Below are 19,393 nucleotides of genomic sequence, written 5' to 3' on the forward strand. Positions count from 1 at the left end.
CTTTCGAATGTGGGGATACAGACAGGGTCCTTTTGTCAGTCAAGGGGCTGCTGCCAGGTGGCTTTTCTTCTATCTAGCACCATCCTGTGCTCCAGGACGCTTTCATCTGTGCACCTTCCAGGTTCAACACTGGCTTTGTTGACTGTCACCAGGCATGTTGAATTACCTTCCCCACCCCCTCAACAAAGAGTGCATTCAGGTGAAGTTATTGGTCTGGAACAGAGAACTGGTCGATCATTGTTGTTATTATATTAATGGCATGTATTCTAGCATAATTACAATTATTAGAAATAGAGTGCCCAGTAACATATGTCGTTTGTAGTAACTGTATTCCAGTTACAAAGAATGATTTTGTTTCAACTAATGATGGCATTGTGATGCCACCCTGGGTCTTCAGATCAGCTGCCAGATCCTGGGCACCAAAGAGGAGGGAGAGGGAGGCAAGAGAAAACTGCGGTGGATAAGAGGGTTCTCCTGCTCTCAGTCTTGTCCTCCCAGTATCTGCTGAGACTCCTGGCTTCCCAATGGGATGGCCTTTCACCCGGGCAGCTGTGACCAGGGCCATGCTCTCACCTGTACCAAGTGGGAGGAGCCACTTGTCCCCAAGTGGCCTCGGCATTCCCAGGCTCCTCTGCCTGCTGACCTGAACACCGCATCAGGCCCACACACTTAATAACAGTGACCATTAGGAGACAAAGGCGAACACCCATGGAAAAGCAAGTTCATTGACAAAAATGTGTCCTCGATGGACAAGTTTATTGTTATTTCTCATCTAAACAGAAAGGCAAGGTGAGCAGCAGCTAAGCTTTGTTCTCTGAGCACCAGACTAGATGATCTTTGCTAAGAAGGCAGAGCACACCTGGCCCACAGGGCACAGGCCCAGGAAAGGTTCCCAGAGCCCCTTTCTTCTTGAAGTTCAAGTAGAGTTTACTCCAGAGAACAGCTGTAAGATCAGAAAAGGCAAAACAAATTCTATTTGATTTCCAAAGCTGTGCTTGAAAAGCTCTCCCAACCTCTCTTACCACCCCGCTACCTCTGAGATGACACCGTAGGCAGAACAGATGCCGTGAAACCTGACCATCCCAAGGGTCGGTCCCCTCTGGGACTGAAGAGCTGGCAGGGCAAGGACAGTGCTAACCCCTAGGGCTAAAATAAACCCCACACCCTCAGGCAGGGTGGCCAAGGGCACTTACCTCCCAGCTGGACTCAAGGGAAATATCAGGCCAGCCCATCTTGTCCCTTCTTGCAGAGGAGCCATTCCTGGAACCCAACCCAAAGGGACAAAACCACCCTTGCCATGTCTTTCACCCTCTTTTGAGAAAAACAAGGCCAAACCCAGCTGAAGAACTCGCTCCAATCCCGGTGTTCCATTACCGGGCTGCCATTTCCCCAGACAATTGCACTTTCCATCAATCTCGTCTGCCCCTCCCCCCTTAAGGTTATGGGTATTTCCTTTCTGTATTATTACTTTGCTCTCTCCATAAACCAGCCCATCGTAGATCACGCTAATGGCATTATAAACTTGGGGAACAGCAAGGAAATATATGGCGCGTTACATTTTCGTATTGGGCACCACGGGTCTGAGAAGGTGAGTGTAAATTTGGGGGGTTGGCTGAGGCTAGAGCTGGCTTGTCTTTGGAATTGATGGGGGCTGCTGTGACATAGAAGAGAAAGGTGACCTGAAAATCGCTTATTCCTTAGCTGCCCCTGGATGCTGCTCCAGCCCAACTCTTGGCTCCCCTACCCCCTACCCCACTCAGAGCACCACAGTCCCCCAGTCCTCCTGTAACAACAACTAGGAAAATTAGAGCCCTCATCTTGTAACCACACTGGGGGCTGTAAATCCATAGCCTGCCACCCCTCCCCAGGCAACACCAGCCCTGAAGGCAGCCTTTCCCTCCCAGCTGGCAGCAGTCTTTATGTCCCTGTTCAATTATTTACATATGCAGTGAAACCTGGTATAAAGCAGCCACTGACATGCGGGGCACGGAAGACAGAAAAGCATCCCTTTTGCTTTCATACTTTGGCTTGGTTCATTCTCAGTTAGCAATATAGTCTTTACTTCTGTGTGCATGTGAGTGGAGACCAAAATATGCACAGACTGGACAGGTGACCTCAAGGCCACTGGAGCTGCCTCCTGCAAGCAAGACATTGAAGATTTCCTTGTTTCTCAAGCCACTGCCACCCCCCAGCATTCTTATAACTGCAAAATGTAGCCACAGGCAAAACAGCCTCCGAGGGAACCTGGTTCTTCCTGTACGCATTTGTCTCCAAATAATCTTGCTAAATGCAGGTATTTTCCACCCTCTAAGAGCCGACCCTTTTAAATGATAGTTCAGAGAAATAGCTTTCTTGAGAAGAGAAGGGAAGTATGCTTTTGAGGAATTCCATGTGGGGACTAGATAATCATCTGGGATGGAAGTCGGTTAGATGATTGGGTGTTAGTATTTCTGTTCACTGTCATTGTGGGAACGGAGTGGGGTAACTGATGTCCCTAGTTTCTTTATGAAACAAGAGAGCACATGGGAAAATACATGTCAAGGGATGGAGGTGGAGGGATGCGCTATGGACTCAATTCTTGCACCCCTTGTGCCATGTTAATCGTGTTCACTGGATTTTTAACAGCACCACACTGTCTAGCAGAGCCACACCAGCCTGGGCGATGATCCTGGTTGCAACATACGAGTTAGTATAATTTTAAAATACTTCCCTCCTGGTAGGTGAATAGACACTTCCAGGAGGCCCGCCTTCTGGGCAAGTTCTCCAGCCCTCCTGCATGCACTCAGTTGATCTGTGTTTTGAATACTACAGTTCAGCTGGCATTGTCATCCCCATTTTAGAGATGGGAAAACTGAGATTCAGAATGGTTATATGATGATTGTCCCATAAAAATCCTCTAATCCAAACCAGCCCCAGAGGGTTTGAGGGACTTGCCCGAGGCCACGTGGTTGGCTGGTAGAGGTGTGTCTCAGATCATATGAAACTCGCAGGTTCAGGATGTCACCTCCCAGAAGAGGGAACTGCTGTTAGGAGAACAGTGGACAGAACTAGGACCTCCCTACCTGCCCTCCTTGTATTTGGGGCCCTTGGAGCTGTTAAAATTGTCAGACTCCATTTAAGATCTGAAACCGAGAGGGTGGAATAAGCTGGGCAGCAGAAGCCCATGGAGTGTGTGTGCAAAAACACACAGGCTAGAGCAGCAGAGACGGATCCTTCAGAAGTAAGGTGGGAAAAGAGAGTCAGTGAGGGCCCAGGTGCAGCCTGAGCTGAGGGGCAACGATGGGGAAAGAGCAAACATTTGTTGACTGCTCGCTCACTCTGTGCCAGATGCTTTCTACATGGCAGTCCATAGAATCCCCCAAATGGCCTTTGGAAGGAGTTGTTAATCCCCACGCCTAGTTAAGTCAAGCAATGATTGGCTCTGAAAATGGCAGGAAGGAGACAGACTTGACTTGAAGGTACATGATTCCCCAACTAGGTTCTTCCTAGTTAAGGAAGCTCGAAGGTAAGGACAAGGTCTGGACGACCTGAGCTCCCAACTGTGGCAGGAGTGCTCCAAACAGGGCTTCAAACCTGGGTCATGGAGAAACATGAAGGTTTCTCTGAAATTTCCCAGAACGTTAGACTAAGGGGTGGTTTGTACCTGGGATCTCAGCATGAGGCAGGTCAGTTTTGAGAGCTGGAGTGGAAAGAAAGGACAATGGAAGGGGCAGTGTGGTGGCTGTGGTCCCTTCATGCCTTGTTGCCTAGGAAAAAATTGCCATTTTACATTTCAATTAGTAGGGATACCAGGGTCAATCAGCAGCGCCACCAGAGGAAAATGGGACCAGCCCAGCCCTGGGCCTCTCCAATTATTATTAATGAACTTACTCTCAGAGCTGCCAACCTTTTTATATGCAAACCAAGGCTTTATGGGCCCACTGACAATCAGGACTCATTAGAGAACTCATAACAAGCCTCAGTGAGAGTCTTACAGGGCCGTATGCTTCAGCCTGGTTCCTGGACTAGAATCAGTGCAGCCCCCAGGCAAGGTTCCACGCCACTTCCAAGCTCCCCAGCCCTGCTGGTCCCAGGGAGATCCTCGCTGACCCACTACCCCATTCTGAGGTGGTCCTGCCCACCAGTAGGAACTGACCTCTTTCATCAAGGGGAGGAAAGACAGGTGGACTGGCATCTGAGTTCGTCAGCTGCCAGCACATCTGACAACATGGAGCCATTATTTTTCCTCTCCTTGCCTCAGTTTCTCCTTTGCAAAGTAGAAGGGTTGGTTCTGAAGACTGGCAGATTCTAGACACCCTCAGCACACCATTCATGAGCAGCAGCATTTTGCTGTGGGCATGGAGGTGAGAGTCCAGCGCTTCTGCTCTGGCCCCAGCTGCAGCCGTGGACCCGGCTCCCCACGCAGATGTAGACGTAGCAGGAGGAAGGTCAGGCCTGCCCCGTGCTCTAGGGGAGGAGGGCTGCCCAGGGTAGAGAGTCAAGAGTGGAGTCAGGGCTGGCCTGGACCTCAGCTCACAACTCCCCACTTTCCATAGATCTTCTCTCCTGATTCTTCAACATCACACCCTTCTTCAGCCCTGACCATCACCTTTTTCACAAAATCGCTCTTGTCTTCTATGTGCCCTGAACTCTCATCTTGCTCTGGGGTGGAGATGGCAGTTGAGACAGGGGCACAGGATGGAGCTACTAAGACTCTCTCCCCATGTGGGCCTCAAAGTCTCCAGAGACCCACTCACTCCAGAGCCCAGGGCCATGTGCTGGGTTCAGGTCCTGGCCTCACCCCTTCTCTCCCCCTCTGCTGCCTGCCTCCCTGCTATTTCTCTTTAACTGTGGTAAAATATACATATCAAATTTACCATCTTAGCCAATTTTTTAAAATATATCTTTATTGATTTCAGAGAGAGGGAGAGAGGGAGAGAGAGAGAAACATCAATGAGAGAGTCATTGACCGGCTTCCTCCTGCGCGCCCCCGCTGGGAATTGAGCCCGCAACCCTGGCATGTGCCCTGACCAGGAATCGAACCCCGATCCCCTGGATCCTAGGTTGATGCTCAGCCGCTGAGCCACGTCTGGCCAGGCATCTTAGGCAATTTTAAATGTGCAGTTTTAGGTGCATTCACATTGCTGTGCCATCACCACCACCCATCTCCAGAACTTTTTCATCTTCACCAACTGAACTCTGTGCCTATTAAACGCTAACTCTCCATTTCCCTCTCCCCTAAAACCACCATTCTACTTCCTGTGCCTATGAATTTAACTCTAGGTACCTCATACGGGTGAGACTGTGTAATATTTGTCCTGCTGTGACATTAAGTGTAGCATAATATTTTCAAGATGCATCCATGTCGTAGCGTGTGTTAAAATTCCCCTTTTAAGGAGGAATAATATTCCATTGTATTGTATATCGCATTTTGTTCACTCGCTCCTCCACTGGTGGACAGCAGTTTGCTTCTACCTTTTGGCTGTACAAATAATGCTGCTCTGAGCATGGGGGTACCGGTTTGAGTCCCTCTTCTCAGTTTTTTGGGGTACACACCCAGAAGTGGTTGCTGGATCTGCTGCTCCTCTCCTACCTGCTCCTCAGGATAAAGGTGTGGGCAGCCTGGAGGAGGGGAGGGGGATCCGTTTAACCGCCCTGGGCCCTCACTCCCCTGAAGCAAGGCTGCAGGGCATGCAGGACGGAAGGAGCTGAGACCACCCCCAATGGGGCATCGGGACTGGTTAGAGCTGAATGGGTCCTTGGGCTCCATCCAATGGACAGATAAAGAAGTTTAATCTTGACGTGGGGCTGTGCTACACTCAGGGTTCCATAGTTCATTAGAAGCTCAGCAGGCCTTGGGGCTCAGAGGTCTTTTCCCTCCCACTTTCAGTGACAGGGGGGCTCTCATTTGCTTTCAGGCCCAGGAGGGACAGCTGCCGAGCTGCCTGATGGCCTGGGCCCCTCCCATCTTCCCTTCCGCCCCAGCCTCCTCTGCCTTACTCTGCTGGGAAAGGGTGCAGGGTTGGGAGCCAGCAGCCTCTGCTGGGAGTCAGCAGTGAGCCCACGAAGCAGCGTCCGCAGGAAGGATGTGTGTGCCATGCTTGTGGCAGCCAACATGCCCAGAAGCCATCTGTCTCACATGCCCCAAACATGCCATAGCAAGAGAAATAGGAGGATGGTGGGCCTGCCTGGCACAGGGTGCCCAGGCCCACTGGTATTTACAGAAATCTTCACTCTCTCCCATGCCAAGCAGCCTGGAATACTGACTCTTCCACCAGCTCCTAAGAATCCAGAAACAGGCCCCTTCCACCTCTCAGCTGGGCAGAGCACCTACATTCTTTATTGACCCCATTTTCTCCCAGCCCTCCCTGGGCAGAGCTGACTGCCCCAGGGAAACAGGGTTCAGAAATTCATTTCCTCCATCCCCAAAGGTCCTCCAGGCTCTGCTCGGCTCCAGGGATGAGCGTGCCCATTGCTAGCATCTGGTCAGCGTATATCTGCTCTGAGGGGCGTTTCCCTGGGCTCATGCCACCCCAGAGTTAAGTCAGAAGCTTCTGGATTTAAACAGTCTCTAGGCATTTCCAGACATCCCTAAATGCCAGGCTCAGCCTGTGTATGGAAGGTCCTGCTGGCCCCTCCTGCTCTGGTCCAGGCTCATGTTCAGAGCCACAGCCCAGGCTTTGCCTCACTGCTCATCTTCTCACATGGTTCCTCTGTCTCAACGCTCAGCAGCCTGGAACGGAGGCAAAGGGGTCAGCAGCCCAAAGTGAAGTGGAATGCCCAGCATCTGTCTCTGCTAGGGCGGGAAGGGTGCTCTGAGGAGGCCACCAGGAGTGTCAGAGTCTGGAATACATTAAAATGGAACCTGAAGAGAGCAGGGACAGTCTCAGTGAGAAGTGGCCTCAGGATGGTGACTCTGGGACCCAGGATTTCTCAGTTCCATTCCCTCCTGCACAGTGGCTAGTGGTGGGCACTGTGCCCAGGACCATCTGTGGGGGTGTGTGTGGGAGGGAGGGAAGAGCGGAGCAAACATCCAGGTTATGTCTGGAGAGGCTCCTGCACCTTTGGCTTCCCCCTTCCCAGCCTGAGCTGTGCCCTTTGTCCCCAGGACTGCCCCCAGCTGCTGCGAGTGGACAAGATCCTGGTGCCCGTAGAGGTGATCAAGCCCATCACTCTGAAGGCCAAGAACCTGCCCCAGCCGCAGTCTGGGCAGCGTGGGTACGAGTGCATTCTCAACATCCAGGGCAGCGAGCAGCGGGTGCCCGCCCTGCGCTTCAACAGCTCCAGCGTGCAGTGCCAGAACACCTCGGTGAGTGCCCAGCCCCGCGCCTCTGGGCAGCTCTGACCCCTCCGCCACCCCATTGCTGTTCTTTCCCAGAGCCAGATCAGTTCAGGTCTGGAGGAGTTCCCCAAACACAGCAACACCGCTCAGCTTCTCCCCACCCTGCTCGCCCTGCCCAGCAGAGGGCTGGGCTCTGAGGTCACCAAAAGCCTACCAGGGTTGTGGCCCTGTTGTGGCCAGGAGGGTCCTCTGCCCAAGACAGGCTATAGGGAGAGAGGCTTTTGGACCAGCCACAGGCTGATGAGAGCTCTTCTTGGGCAGAGGCTGGCATGGCCACCCTCCTTGCAGAAGCTCTGGAGGCCCTGGGCCCAGCCTTTCTGCCAGAGCTGTATCCAGTGCCTCGTGTGAGCCCACAAAGGCCCCTCTGCCTTCACACCTGCACAGTGGCTGTTTCCCAGCACAGGGGGCTCCTGGGATAGACATGCACCCCCAAGGCTGCTGGGAAGAGTGTGCTGCTCAGATCAGCACACACCTTGCCCGCTGAGAAAATCCACATTAGGTCCTTGCTCTGCAGTCACCTGATTCCTAGGCACCACACAGTGCACCCTCTCAATGTATCACCTCCTGCCATCACCTCCTCCCCCCAGGCGGGGGGCCTTCCCAGTCCCTGCTCTGCTTGCTCTCCCTACTTCTTTGCATCCAGATGCTCAGAGACAAGCATTACGCTTGGAGACTTGTAACATTTTCACTGTTCTTCACCTTACAAAAGAGAAACTGGAGGCCTAGAAGCAGGGGCAGATGTAGGTTTGTGGGGCTGAGAGTTATACAATTTGAGGGACCCTCTTTAAGAATCAAATATAATACATATAAAAGTAGACACACAGGCAGACCTTGGAAGGGGCTGCAGCTACATGTGACTCTGAGTACCCGTCCCTGCCTGGGGGGTAAGTGACCTGCGGATGGTCACACAGCTAGTGAGTGGCAAGGCCGGGCCTGGATTTGGGGTCTCCTCTTGTGTCACATGACCTGCCATTCATCCTCCTTGTTGCTTCTGGGTTATTACATGCAGTGAGTGTATTAGGGGAGCAATGTGGAAGAAAGCATTTCGGGGGGCCCTCCACCCTTCCTACAGGATGCAGTTTAGGGGCCAGTGATGCTCAGAGAGGCCCACGTGCTTGCCCAAGGTGCCTCAGAGTTACAGGGACTGAACTGACGGCTGACCTTTCAACCTGAGAAACCCCAGACATGTCCCCACAGCTCCCCTGGCGGCGAGCCTGTTTTTCAGATTTCTGCAGCACACCAGATTAAACCTGCAAGCAAAGGGGTATTAAACACCTTCTGTTTCCTCCTAAATCCTGAGGCCAAGTGGACCATCACCAAGGGTTTGGCTCAAGTAGTTTTCCTCCAAATAAGCAAGTCCCAGTGGGAAGAGAACCTGAGTCCCACATTTGACTCAGTAGAAGGCAACTGGGGATTTCAGACCATGGAGAAAACTGTCTCGTGTCCTCAGGAAGCTGCCCCAGGGATCCAGGCCCCAGAAATGTCAGGAGGGAGGACAGTCTATGGCCTCTGGTGATGAGTCTTCAGTTCTCCAGACGTCACAAGATTGGGACCTGCTAACTCAGTTAAATAGACCAGTGTCACGCAGATGACAGCCTGAGTTGATCCCATAAGCCCTGGGTCAGAACCTGGGGGACTAGAGTGAGCTTCCCAGGGGCTCATCGGGACTCGCTGCCTTTCTTGCGCTGCCAAGCATTGGGAGCCAGTTATGTTCAGATAACCTCAGCATTTCCTGAGCCAAGGAGCAACTCAGTGAATGAGCCCTCTAAGGGTCACAGGGAACTAACTCCCTGAGTGTTGGGGCAAATCAGAGCCTCCTGGGAACAAGGGCACAAAAGGAATCTCAGCAGCCCTGAAAGATGAGGGCTGGGTCTCCTCTGGGGGACCTGGTGCTGGCCCCATGGCCAGTACCAATGGGATAAAGAAAGACAGTGCTGGGCTCCTAATACTCCCCCTAATCAAAGTTCGAGCAAAAATTAGCAACCAAGCGCTTTATACCCAGCCTTGGTGTAACCCAGGGAGCAGGGTCCGATCTGCATCAGAAAGGATTGTGGAGAGATTACTGTTATTTCATTGTCTAAGTGAGCTTCCTGGATGGGCAGGAGGGGAAAGGATCTAACAGAGAACCCCTGGGTTTGTGATGGCAGAGAGGTAGGTGGCAGAGGAGAGGAGAAAAGGAAAAGAAACACAGGAAACCTTGGCATGGGCATGACGCTGGGCTGGGTGGGCAGGCAGGTCGCTTCTAGCCCACTATTTGGGGCCAGGCCCTGGGCCAATCACTGCAGCCCTCAGGGGTCCTGTGGGAGGAAAACAGGGCAGCTCGCAGGCAGCAGTTGGAGGAATAACACTGTGGGGATTCTTGGCCTCCTTTAGACCAAGGTTCCAGAGAAATGTCAAGTGCCTTTAATAATAATGCTTAGTACCTGCCTCTCAGTCACTAACAATCACACAGTAAGTGGGCCACAAGGGGCAGTTGGCTGGCTTCAGTGCTGACCGAGGCCCCGGGCTCCAGTCCAGCTTCTACAGACCACAGTGACCTCACATTTTCTCTCCATGCCCCAATTTACCACATGCAAAACAGGGCTGGTGAGACCGACAGGGAGGTATGTTGTTCCCCTCACTGCCTTCCGGAGGCATAGAGAGAACACGTCTGCTGAGCCCTCTGGGGTCCTGGAGATGGATGCATAGGCTTCTTACATTGTTCAGATGTTTTGTTTTCCAGCAAAATATCTCAGAACCCAGGACAAGGAATTGTTGGAGGAAAGCATGTCCAAATTAGAGGTTTTCTCTTTGCTTCAGAAGGAGGAGAAACTGAGGTTCACACTCTCCCAAGGTCATGATCAAGGTCATCCACTAGCCAAGCCATGGTGTGCCAGGCTTGATTGAGACACTTAACCTCCTGGCCCCTGAGAGCCTGGAACACTCTTCCCTCAGCTCCGGGCTTTGTGCAGATTAACTGCCTACTGATTACAGAGAGCTATATAAATGCTAAGTGGCACAGAGGTGGGGAGCCCTAGGGGATGGGAGCCAGTGGGCCCAGCTCCCCAGTTGTCTGCCTGCCTCACTCTCCCTGTGGGGTGCAGGTCATGGGGGAGAGGGTGTCCAGGAAGGAGAGTGGCTTCCCTAGAGAGCGAGGGGGTGGTGGGAATTGAATGATTTCTATAATATTTCATAATCAAGATCCCAGGAATGGGGGAGAGAAAGAGAAAGTAACACCCAGGATATTTGATCCTTAAAGTCCTTTTTATTTTTAGCTTTTTTCAAAAAGAAAACGTGTGCACACACACATCCACATCTGAACACACAAGCGTTCTCACATGCATAGACCCCCGTATGAACCGAGGGTCTGGCACATAAACATTCAATAAATGGCTGCTATTATTATTCCACATAAACATAAACACAGGGAACACAAATATATTTTGCAAAGCATCCCTACGTGTGTCCACATAGATTAAAGCACGCAGTGATATTTGAATGTTTACTCTACTAGACAGGCCCAGTGCTCAGAGCGCAGGATGGTTGTCTCGAACGCTCACAGCAGTGCTGTGAGGGAGGCACTGTTTGCAGTCCCACTGTACCAATGGGGACACTGGGACGTAGATTCCCTGCCCACATTCACACAGCTGGTCACCGCAGAGCCGCGTCCCGGCAATGTGTGTGTGTGCATGCACACATATATGAACACACAAACCATACAGCGCTGTGCACTGATCTCTTCTCAAGTCAGCTCAAGTGTGGACACATTTGTAAACACACGCATGCACACACATGCAGAACTTCCTGCCTTGTTCTCTGGGGGATTTCAGGTCCTTCCTGAGAGGGGCCTGGAGGTTCTATCCATCCTTGGTCAACATGCCCCTGGCCATGACCTGCTGCTTCCTCTTTAGGGCTTGGGCAGGGCCAGGCAGTGCCAGAGTCCTCTAGCTGGCAGCCTAGGGCCACCCTCACCACGCTCCCCACAATGGGGCCATGGAGGAGGGAGATGGGAAGGATGGGACGTGGACCTTGACTAGAGGCAGAAGTGGGAAGAGAAGTCTGGAAGTGTTTCTCTCTCTCTCTCTCCCTGCCTCTTTCTGTCTCCCCTGCACATCTCTCTCCAGCACCAGAAGCATTAGAGTTGCTTGTTCAAAATGCTCCCCATTTCCTAAGACTCCAATTCAGGAGGTCTGGGTGGGGCCTTGGGATCTGCATTCCGTAGGCCCCCTAGATGATTCTGATGAAGGTGGTCCAAGAGAACCACCAGTCCAGAGTAGAAGAGACTTTGTGAGAGAACCCGGGACCCAGACACAAAGCACACAGTGTCTGGGGAGTTGATGACTGAGCTGTGTAGCAAAGAGCTTATGAGTCAGCAGCTGAGTTATGCGCTGATCAGAATATCCCCCACTGTTGCTTCTGCGGGGCTAGGGAGCGTTGCTTTGCCCTGTGTCCTGAGCCCAGGCCTTGGCCCTGGCCCAGGTATCATCGGTCACAGGGAGATGCTATGAATGTGGCTCCTGGCCTAGGCATGCTTGCCAGGGAGTTAGTGAAAAGGTTTGGAGCGGTAGGGTAGACCCTAGAGAAGACTGGATCACATCTTATGCATGTTGCTGTGTGAAGACAGTGTGGCATGTTCACATTGGGGTACATTCTGGAACTCAAGAATTTGGGGTGATTTCTCAGATTAGGATCATAACTTCCTTAGAAGCCTTTACAAATGGGCTGCAGAAGCAGAAGCATGGGTGACAGGCCCTCCCTGAGGTTTTGTAGCTTGCTACCCCGGTGAAGGTTCTGTCACTAGCTCCGTGAAGGAGCGTCAGCTGCCTGTCATAATAACCATTCACACCCTCACTGCCCAGCCCCTCCAAACTTTAACGCTAAGTTAAAAGAGCCTGTTGGCTCTGCAATTACCACTTTAAACCAAGCCCCCCCGGACCAGACCCTTCCCACAAATTGCCAGGTTCAGCCCCTCCTGCACAGGAAGCCTGTCTGAGTTCCATTCCTCCATCCCACCCCCTGTGGTGGCAGTCTGCTGTGACAATGAGGAAACCACCAGGTGGGGTAGAAATGCTGCCCAGGGCAGGCTCTGAGTTCTGCCGCCTCCCTCCTCTGGGGATTGAGAAGTGTCTGCTATCAGAAGGCAGACTGGGGCTGGGCACTTGGGCACTTGGGCACTGCCCTTCCGTCCTGCATCCCCAGCAGCACCTCTCCCTACACTCCCTCCCCCCCTCTTAGCACCACAGTCCCAAGGCTGGGGCTCAGTTAAACTCTCTGGGCCCAGCTAATGGGAAGAGGCCTCCATGGAAGGTGATGAATAGCTCACTCAAAGCTGCTCCATGGATCTGCATTCCATTCCAAATGGGTATCCCCCCAGCATGCCTGGGCCTCCCTGGCCTTCCCCTGCCCTAGCTTCCTAAACCCTACGCCTTGCCCCCTGATAAATGCTTCCCCACCCATAGATGTGCATGCATGTACATATGTGCCCCCCCCACACACACACACACGCACAGTCATGGCCAGTCTCTAGCCTACGGCTCTTGAGGACCCAGGCTGAACATCCAGCCCTTCTAGAACTCTGTGACCCAGCTTTCTGCTTCCCCCACCCCCGGTTGCAGTACTCCTATGAGGGAATGGAGATCAACAACCTGCCCGTGGAGCTGACGGTGGTGTGGAACGGGCACTTCAACATCGACAACCCAGCTCAGAACAAAGGTGTGGAAGGTGGCCCTGGGTGGGGGTGAGGGGAGAGCTGCTCTGCTACTCTGCACCCATGGGCAGGTGTCATTTGCCTCTCACCCTAGTGGTTGGCCCTCTCCCTCTGGCCTGAGCCCACCCTCCACAGCCTCTCCACCATCCCCACTGCCCTGTGGCTTGTTGGGCATGGGCTCGGGGTGGGCAGGTGGCCCCTGGGAGAGGAGTGGAGAGAGCAGGGTTGGCTGGAGGGACACTGGTCTTCTCAGTCCAGTTCCATCACCAAGGGGAGGGACTGCACTCTTTGTCCACACTTCCCCGGCCCCTCCAGTCCCCCACCCCCACCCCACTCTTGCCCTTTGCCCGCAGTTCACCTCTACAAGTGTGGAGCCATGCGCGAGAGCTGCGGCCTGTGTCTCAAGGCGGATCCAGACTTCGAGTGCGGCTGGTGCCAGGTCCAGGGCCAGTGTACCCTGCGGCAGCACTGCCCTGTCCATGAGAGCCCGTGGCTGGAGCTGGCGGGCCCAAACAGCAAGTGCACGAATCCCCGCATCACGGAGGTAAGCCACAGTCCAGCGGCCCCGCATGGACTGGGGCCCTGCGAGCCCTGCCTGGCCGTGGTGCGGGTCACCCAGTGCTCCCGGCTGGCTGAAGGCACCTAGTTTTCCTGCACAGCTTCCCCAGAAGCCATGGGCTTGATTCAGATGCCCTTTCCTTATAGAGGGAAGGTGAAAGCAGAGAGGGGCTCAACTGTCCTATTGGAGTTTCCACATAAGCTGTGTCAGAAAGGACTCCAAGTCCTCAACACCCTTCCTTTGTCCCTAAGAGTCTTTCTTGGTGACAAAGCTGTGACGCTCCATCAGCAGCAGGCTCACCAAGCAGTGAACCCATTACAGGCTGTAAGTCCTGGCTCTGTGGCTAATTGCTGGGTAGCTCAGGGCTAATTCATCACTATCTCTGTGCCTCAGCTTGCTCACCTGTGCAATGGGTCCAGTTGTCTGTCTCACAGGGGTTTATAAGGATTGTATGAGCGAATCCATGCCCAGCCTACGGGGATCTTCCCAGCTTTCTCCTCCTGTTCATCATTATTAACATCATCTCTGTGCACATCTAAGCCGAGGGAGTCGCGGCCCCGGGTTCAGTAGGTTGCCCTGTGTCTTCACCTCCCCGCTCCACACTCCCAGCAGAAAGCCCCCTAGAGGTCACTCCTCCAGCCCCTGCCCCTGGTCCCACACCTGGGCTGGGCTTCACTCTCCCTCCTTTCCAGCCACCCCTCCTCTCCCCTCCCCCAACCCAGAGCCCTTAACAAGAGCCCCCCAGAACGTGTGACTGCTAACAGCATGTCTGGCTTTCTTCTTGGCCCGAGACCAAGAAAACTGCAGGGCGGAGATGGCAAATTAAACAAACCTCCCTGAGACGGAGGCTATTTACTGGCTCCATACTGGCATCGGCCCTCCAGGAACCCAGGGATCCAAGGGCTGGTCAGAGATAAAACTCCCTTTTCAGGATGACAAGCCAGGGCTGGAAGATCACGCAGCTGCTGCTGCCAGGGGCCAGCAGCACTTTGGGGACTGGCTGGGCAGGCATTTGGGAAGAGCATGGACTCCCCCTTCCACCCTCCCTGTACCTGCCCACCTCCCTCACACAGAGATGGGTCTCTGTCTCCAGAGAACTTGGTTTCCTTTGCAATGAGAACACACGTGTGCAAACCACTCGTGCACACTCATAGACATGCATGTGTGTAAGAAGCAGGGAGTATCTTGATTTTTATAGGTGAACATCTTTCCCCTGGCAAAGCTGCAGCTTGGGGGCACCCCAGTCTAGTTCTTTCCCATCTTTCTCTGCTCCCCAGATGGAACCCCCAGTCTGATCCTTGGAGAGTGGGGTGAGTAGGACCTATTAAGTGGCCTATCTGGGCTCCTTCCATTGTTATCCGCTTGACATTGGCCAAGATCCAGCAGCTGATGTTCAGGGGCCCCAAAAATGGGAAATGTGCCTTGCTCTGTCCATCAAATGCCAAGAAAAGCTGGCACAAATGCCTTCTGCCACTAAGGTCACTACTGTGGGATGCCACAATTAGACTGTGGGAGCTGGAGGCCTTCGTTTGTTGGATCTTAACATTCCAGTCGTGGTTTTTAACACCAAAGGTGACATCTTTGGAGGGAAAGCCAGCCATTCTGGCCAGGGCATGAGGATGAAGTCTAATTAAACAAATCGCCCTTAGAAACCAAGTCACACAGGGAAGGGAGAAGCGTTGTGACAAGTGGCTCCGCTAACTCCAGGTAGATGCTTGGAGAGCATCTCCAAAGATGGTGCTCTCACTGCAAAGTCCACAGAAGTGAGACACTGTCCCTGCTCAGAGACTCCGGATCTGAAGAGAAAGTGGGTGGGGAAGGTGGAAGGATGGGAATCAGGCACAGATGTTACCATGAGAGGAGCGCACAGGAGGTGCCTTAAAATTTCATTTGGGAGGAGGGAGGGGCACAAGAAAATGATGAGGAGAGAGAGTATCTGGTTATAGAAAGTGACATTTGAGAAGGATCTTGAAAAATGGATGGGTTCCCACAGTGTGGAGGGCTGTGAGTCACAGGAGGGTTACTCACTTAGCTTGAGAGTGGAACCAACACAAGCAAATGCCAAAAGGCTTTCACCCCCATTTCCTATGAATTACCCAGTGCCATTGAGGATCTTGTTGCAGTCCCTCTCGTCTGAAATAGGAAAATGAAGGAGGATCGTTGAGCGTCGCTTAGGAACACTGCTCCCAAGACTTGAACTGCTCTGCCGGAGCTCCTGCTCGCTGGCAGTGCCAGACTGGGTGCCCTGGTGGACTTGGACACAACTCGGGGAATTGGGCAGAGATGGGAAGCGCCAGCAGCCTTTCCTTGTCCCATCAGCAAGTGGGTGATTGATGGCTCCCTCCTGGTGCCTGCCAAATCACCATGCTTCCTCCCTCCAGATAATTCCAGTGACAGGCCCCCGGGAAGGGGGCACCAAGGTCACCATCAGAGGAGAGAACCTGGGCCTGGAGTTCCGAGACATCGCCTCCTATGTCAAGGTGGCTGGCGTGGAGTGCAGCCCTCTGGTGGACGGCTACATCCCTGCGGAACAGTAAGTGCCAGTGACCCGAGACTCAGCGAGGTACAGGAGGGGAGAGAAGATAAACCAGCAACAAACGGTCCTAAAGCTTATGCCGGGTAAAAGGAGAATGTCCTGAACATCCTAGGGTGTCGGGTGGGACTCCCACAACTCTCAGTGCTGAACCAGCCAGCTGCTCTGTTGGGGGAAGTGTAGAAAGTGGGAAAGGCTGGGAGAGAAGAGAAAGTGATTGTTACCTCCTTGGGCTATGGGGGTGAGTAGGAGTGAGACAAAGTAAAGTTAAAATCTGCAAGAGACCTGTGAGTTCAATCACTTACCCCAGCTCCCTCTGCTGTCCCTGACTCCCATGCATGTCCTCCCCCAATTACCATAGACACAGATCCTGTGCTACCCTGGATGGAGACTGAAAAGAAACTCCACACTCCCTTGCAGGCCTGTGGGTACTTTGGATGGTTCTTCTCTTTGCAAAATCTGCTGGTCCACTGAGAGGGTCATTCCACAAGTGACCTTGACCTCTAACCTACCTGGTGGAGGAAGTTTGTGAGTCCCATATTGCCTTGTAAATAAGTAAACACAATTTTCCAGCCCAGCAGACACAACCCTGAAATCTTTACCAGCACGACAGAATCTATATTCTGTGCCAACTTAGCTGCCCCTCTGGAGTGAAACCTTGCCACCTGTGCTGTGCGCATAAGTCACTGACTCTTTGCAAGGCCTCCCTGAGGTAGGTCAGTGCCCTTCACGGTTCTACTTACCGGATCTTGCCCAGATTTAGTGATTCTGGAACCATCAGTGCTGCGATCCTCAGTTCCTCCTGAGTTCCCCTGGTCTTCCTAAGGTGCTCAGAGTAGATCAGATCATTGAAGGTTCCAGTGTGGGTAGGACTCACCTCCCTGGTCCATCATTGTTTATTTATCCAAATATCATTCTGTGTCTCCTTCAACTTTCTGAGTCTTTCCTAAGACAAAACCAACTCAGGCTGCTGCTATATTGTGATTTGGAGAATTCTGAAATGCCCTACTTGGGCCCTGACATTAAAAATATTATAAAACCACATGATTGAAGCACTGTGGTACTAGTTAGATCAGTGGAATCAGATAAACACCCAGAAAAAGAATCCTGATGTATAACTGTAATATGTAATAGAAGTGACATATCAGCAAGGAAAGATCATTCAGTAAGTGGTGCTGGTTAACTCCCTGAAAGAAATGCAATATCAGATCCTCACTTCACTTTATAATCCAAAATAAATTCCAGGCAGATTAAAAAGTTAAGTGTAAAAAATGAAACTGTGAAAGGATTACAAGAAAATCCAGGTGAGAATTTATCTAATTTCAGGAAAAGAAAGGTGTTCTAAGTGTAACTGCAAAAAAAAAAAAAAGAAAAGAAAATTATAAAGGGAAAGATTAGAGGATTTGAGTAATAAAACTTGTGCATCAAAAATCATTGTAAGCAAATAAAAATATGAATGATAAACTGTATGTATGGTTATACCCTATTACAGTTAAGACATGCTTTTTCTTTTCATTTTTGTATTGATTTCAGAGAGAGGAAGGGAGAGAGAGAGACAGAAACATTAATGATGAGTCATTGATCGGCTGCCTCCTGCACGCCCCCCCACTGGGGATCAAGCCTGCAACCCGGGCATGTGCCCTGATCGGGAATCAAACCGATATCTCCCGGATTATAGGTCAATGCTCAACCGCTGAGCCACGCTGGCTGGGAGAGATACTTTTTCTTAACACAGAAAGAGGTTTTATAAGTAAAAGACAAATATCACAAAATGAGCAAAGAGCACCCAAAAGTCATATAAAAATGTTGAACATCAGTAGTAAGCAATTAAATGCAAATTAAAATGACAGGGTCAATGTTTGAATACCTGTGCCCAGTGCAGATGAGACACATGAAGAAGGCACAGTCAAACATTCCTGTCGGGAGGCTGAACTGGGATGAACTTTCTGGAAGGCAATTTGGAAATGGGAGTCGCAAGTGTTTAGCCTGGCCATAATACTCTGAATCTTTCCCTTAATAACCACATTGCACAAATATTTATTTGCATGAATGCTTATTTTAGCCTTATTTATAGCAGTAAAAATTTAGAGGCAATGCATATGTTTGAAAATAGGGAATTGATCAACTCAATAAATTCTTTTATACGCATAGAACAGTAACCTACAGCCATTTAATCTGATATTGTGGGAGAACCATGACTAGGAGTACACTCGAGGTATATTAGGTGAGGACACAGGTTACCAAGCGGAATGAAGAATTTCTAATTAATTATATGAAAGAAAAGTCAGATGGAAACATGTACACAGGAATGTAGACAGTGACTATTTCTGGGCCAGGCAATTGGGGGTGGGGGAGTATGTATGTACTTCTATTTTTTTACACTGAACATGTACTAATTATGTCGTGTGGACAGAAGGACATATATTTTTGCTGGACTCTCACCAGAAGTTTTTCTAAGAGAAACACAGAACTAAGGAGTAAAAGAACAAGCCACTGAACCACAACTACTTTTAGACTTTAGGGTGGCAAAGGGCGTTAAAAACAAACCAAAGCACGAGTGACCGGTGGGGAGAAAACAATGCAGTAATTACAGACAACAGGGAGCACTCCCGGGTCAGCGGCTCCTCCAAAAGGCAGTCCATTCTCAAAATAAAGAGAAGGCTTCAGACAAGTCAAAGGAAAGGCTATGTAAGATGAAAACGCACACATACCTGAAAATATGTGCACCCTCACTGGTAACCAGGGAAATAAATGGTGGTACAGTCATCGTGTGAAATACTGTGAAGCGTCAAGAAAGCAGAGTTGTGCAAACAGTGACAGGAACGAAAGTCCTCGCTGTATTGTTGAGTCAAAAGACAGGGGTTAGAACAATGGGTAGTTAGGTCTCACTTTTACTTTTTTTAAATCATGTATATGTTTCTTATATATGTATGTTTGCATATAGCTGTGTGTGTGTATATATAACATGTATGTGTTATATATATATTATATATATTATGTTTGTGTGTGTGCATATATCAAACATAAACATACATACATGTGTGTATATGTGTATGTATTGTGCAAGTATATATATTTGGGCAAGTTGCCTAACTTTTCTGTGCCTCAGTTTCCCCATTGGTAAGATGGAAATTATATATATAATATATATATTTGCACAGGTCTAGTAAAAGGCCTGAGAGAGTATATATATCAAACTTGTAAGAGGGGTTGGGAGTGAAAAACAGGACACTTACTTTTTTTATTGTCACACTTCTTCTTTACCATTTCATTCTCAATGGGTGTGAACAAATT

General features: G+C 51.0%; 1 protein-coding gene across 1 annotated transcript in view; it reads left to right on the forward strand.

Moving 5' to 3' along the window:
- PLXNA4 (plexin A4) overlaps positions 1-19,393 on the forward strand; it is a 404,508-nt gene that overhangs the window by 320,708 nt on the left and 64,407 nt on the right. The window contains exons 10-13 of the mRNA XM_081147021.1: positions 7,088-7,288; positions 12,916-13,012; positions 13,361-13,551; positions 15,948-16,099. Coding sequence (XP_081003147.1) covers positions 7,088-7,288; positions 12,916-13,012; positions 13,361-13,551; positions 15,948-16,099 — 641 coding nt within the window. The remainder of the gene's footprint in view (positions 1-7,087; positions 7,289-12,915; positions 13,013-13,360; positions 13,552-15,947; positions 16,100-19,393) is intronic.

This window comes from Miniopterus schreibersii, assembly GCF_964146895.1.
Source record: "Miniopterus schreibersii genome assembly, chromosome: 9".
Taxonomy (NCBI): domain Eukaryota; kingdom Metazoa; phylum Chordata; class Mammalia; order Chiroptera; family Miniopteridae; genus Miniopterus; species Miniopterus schreibersii.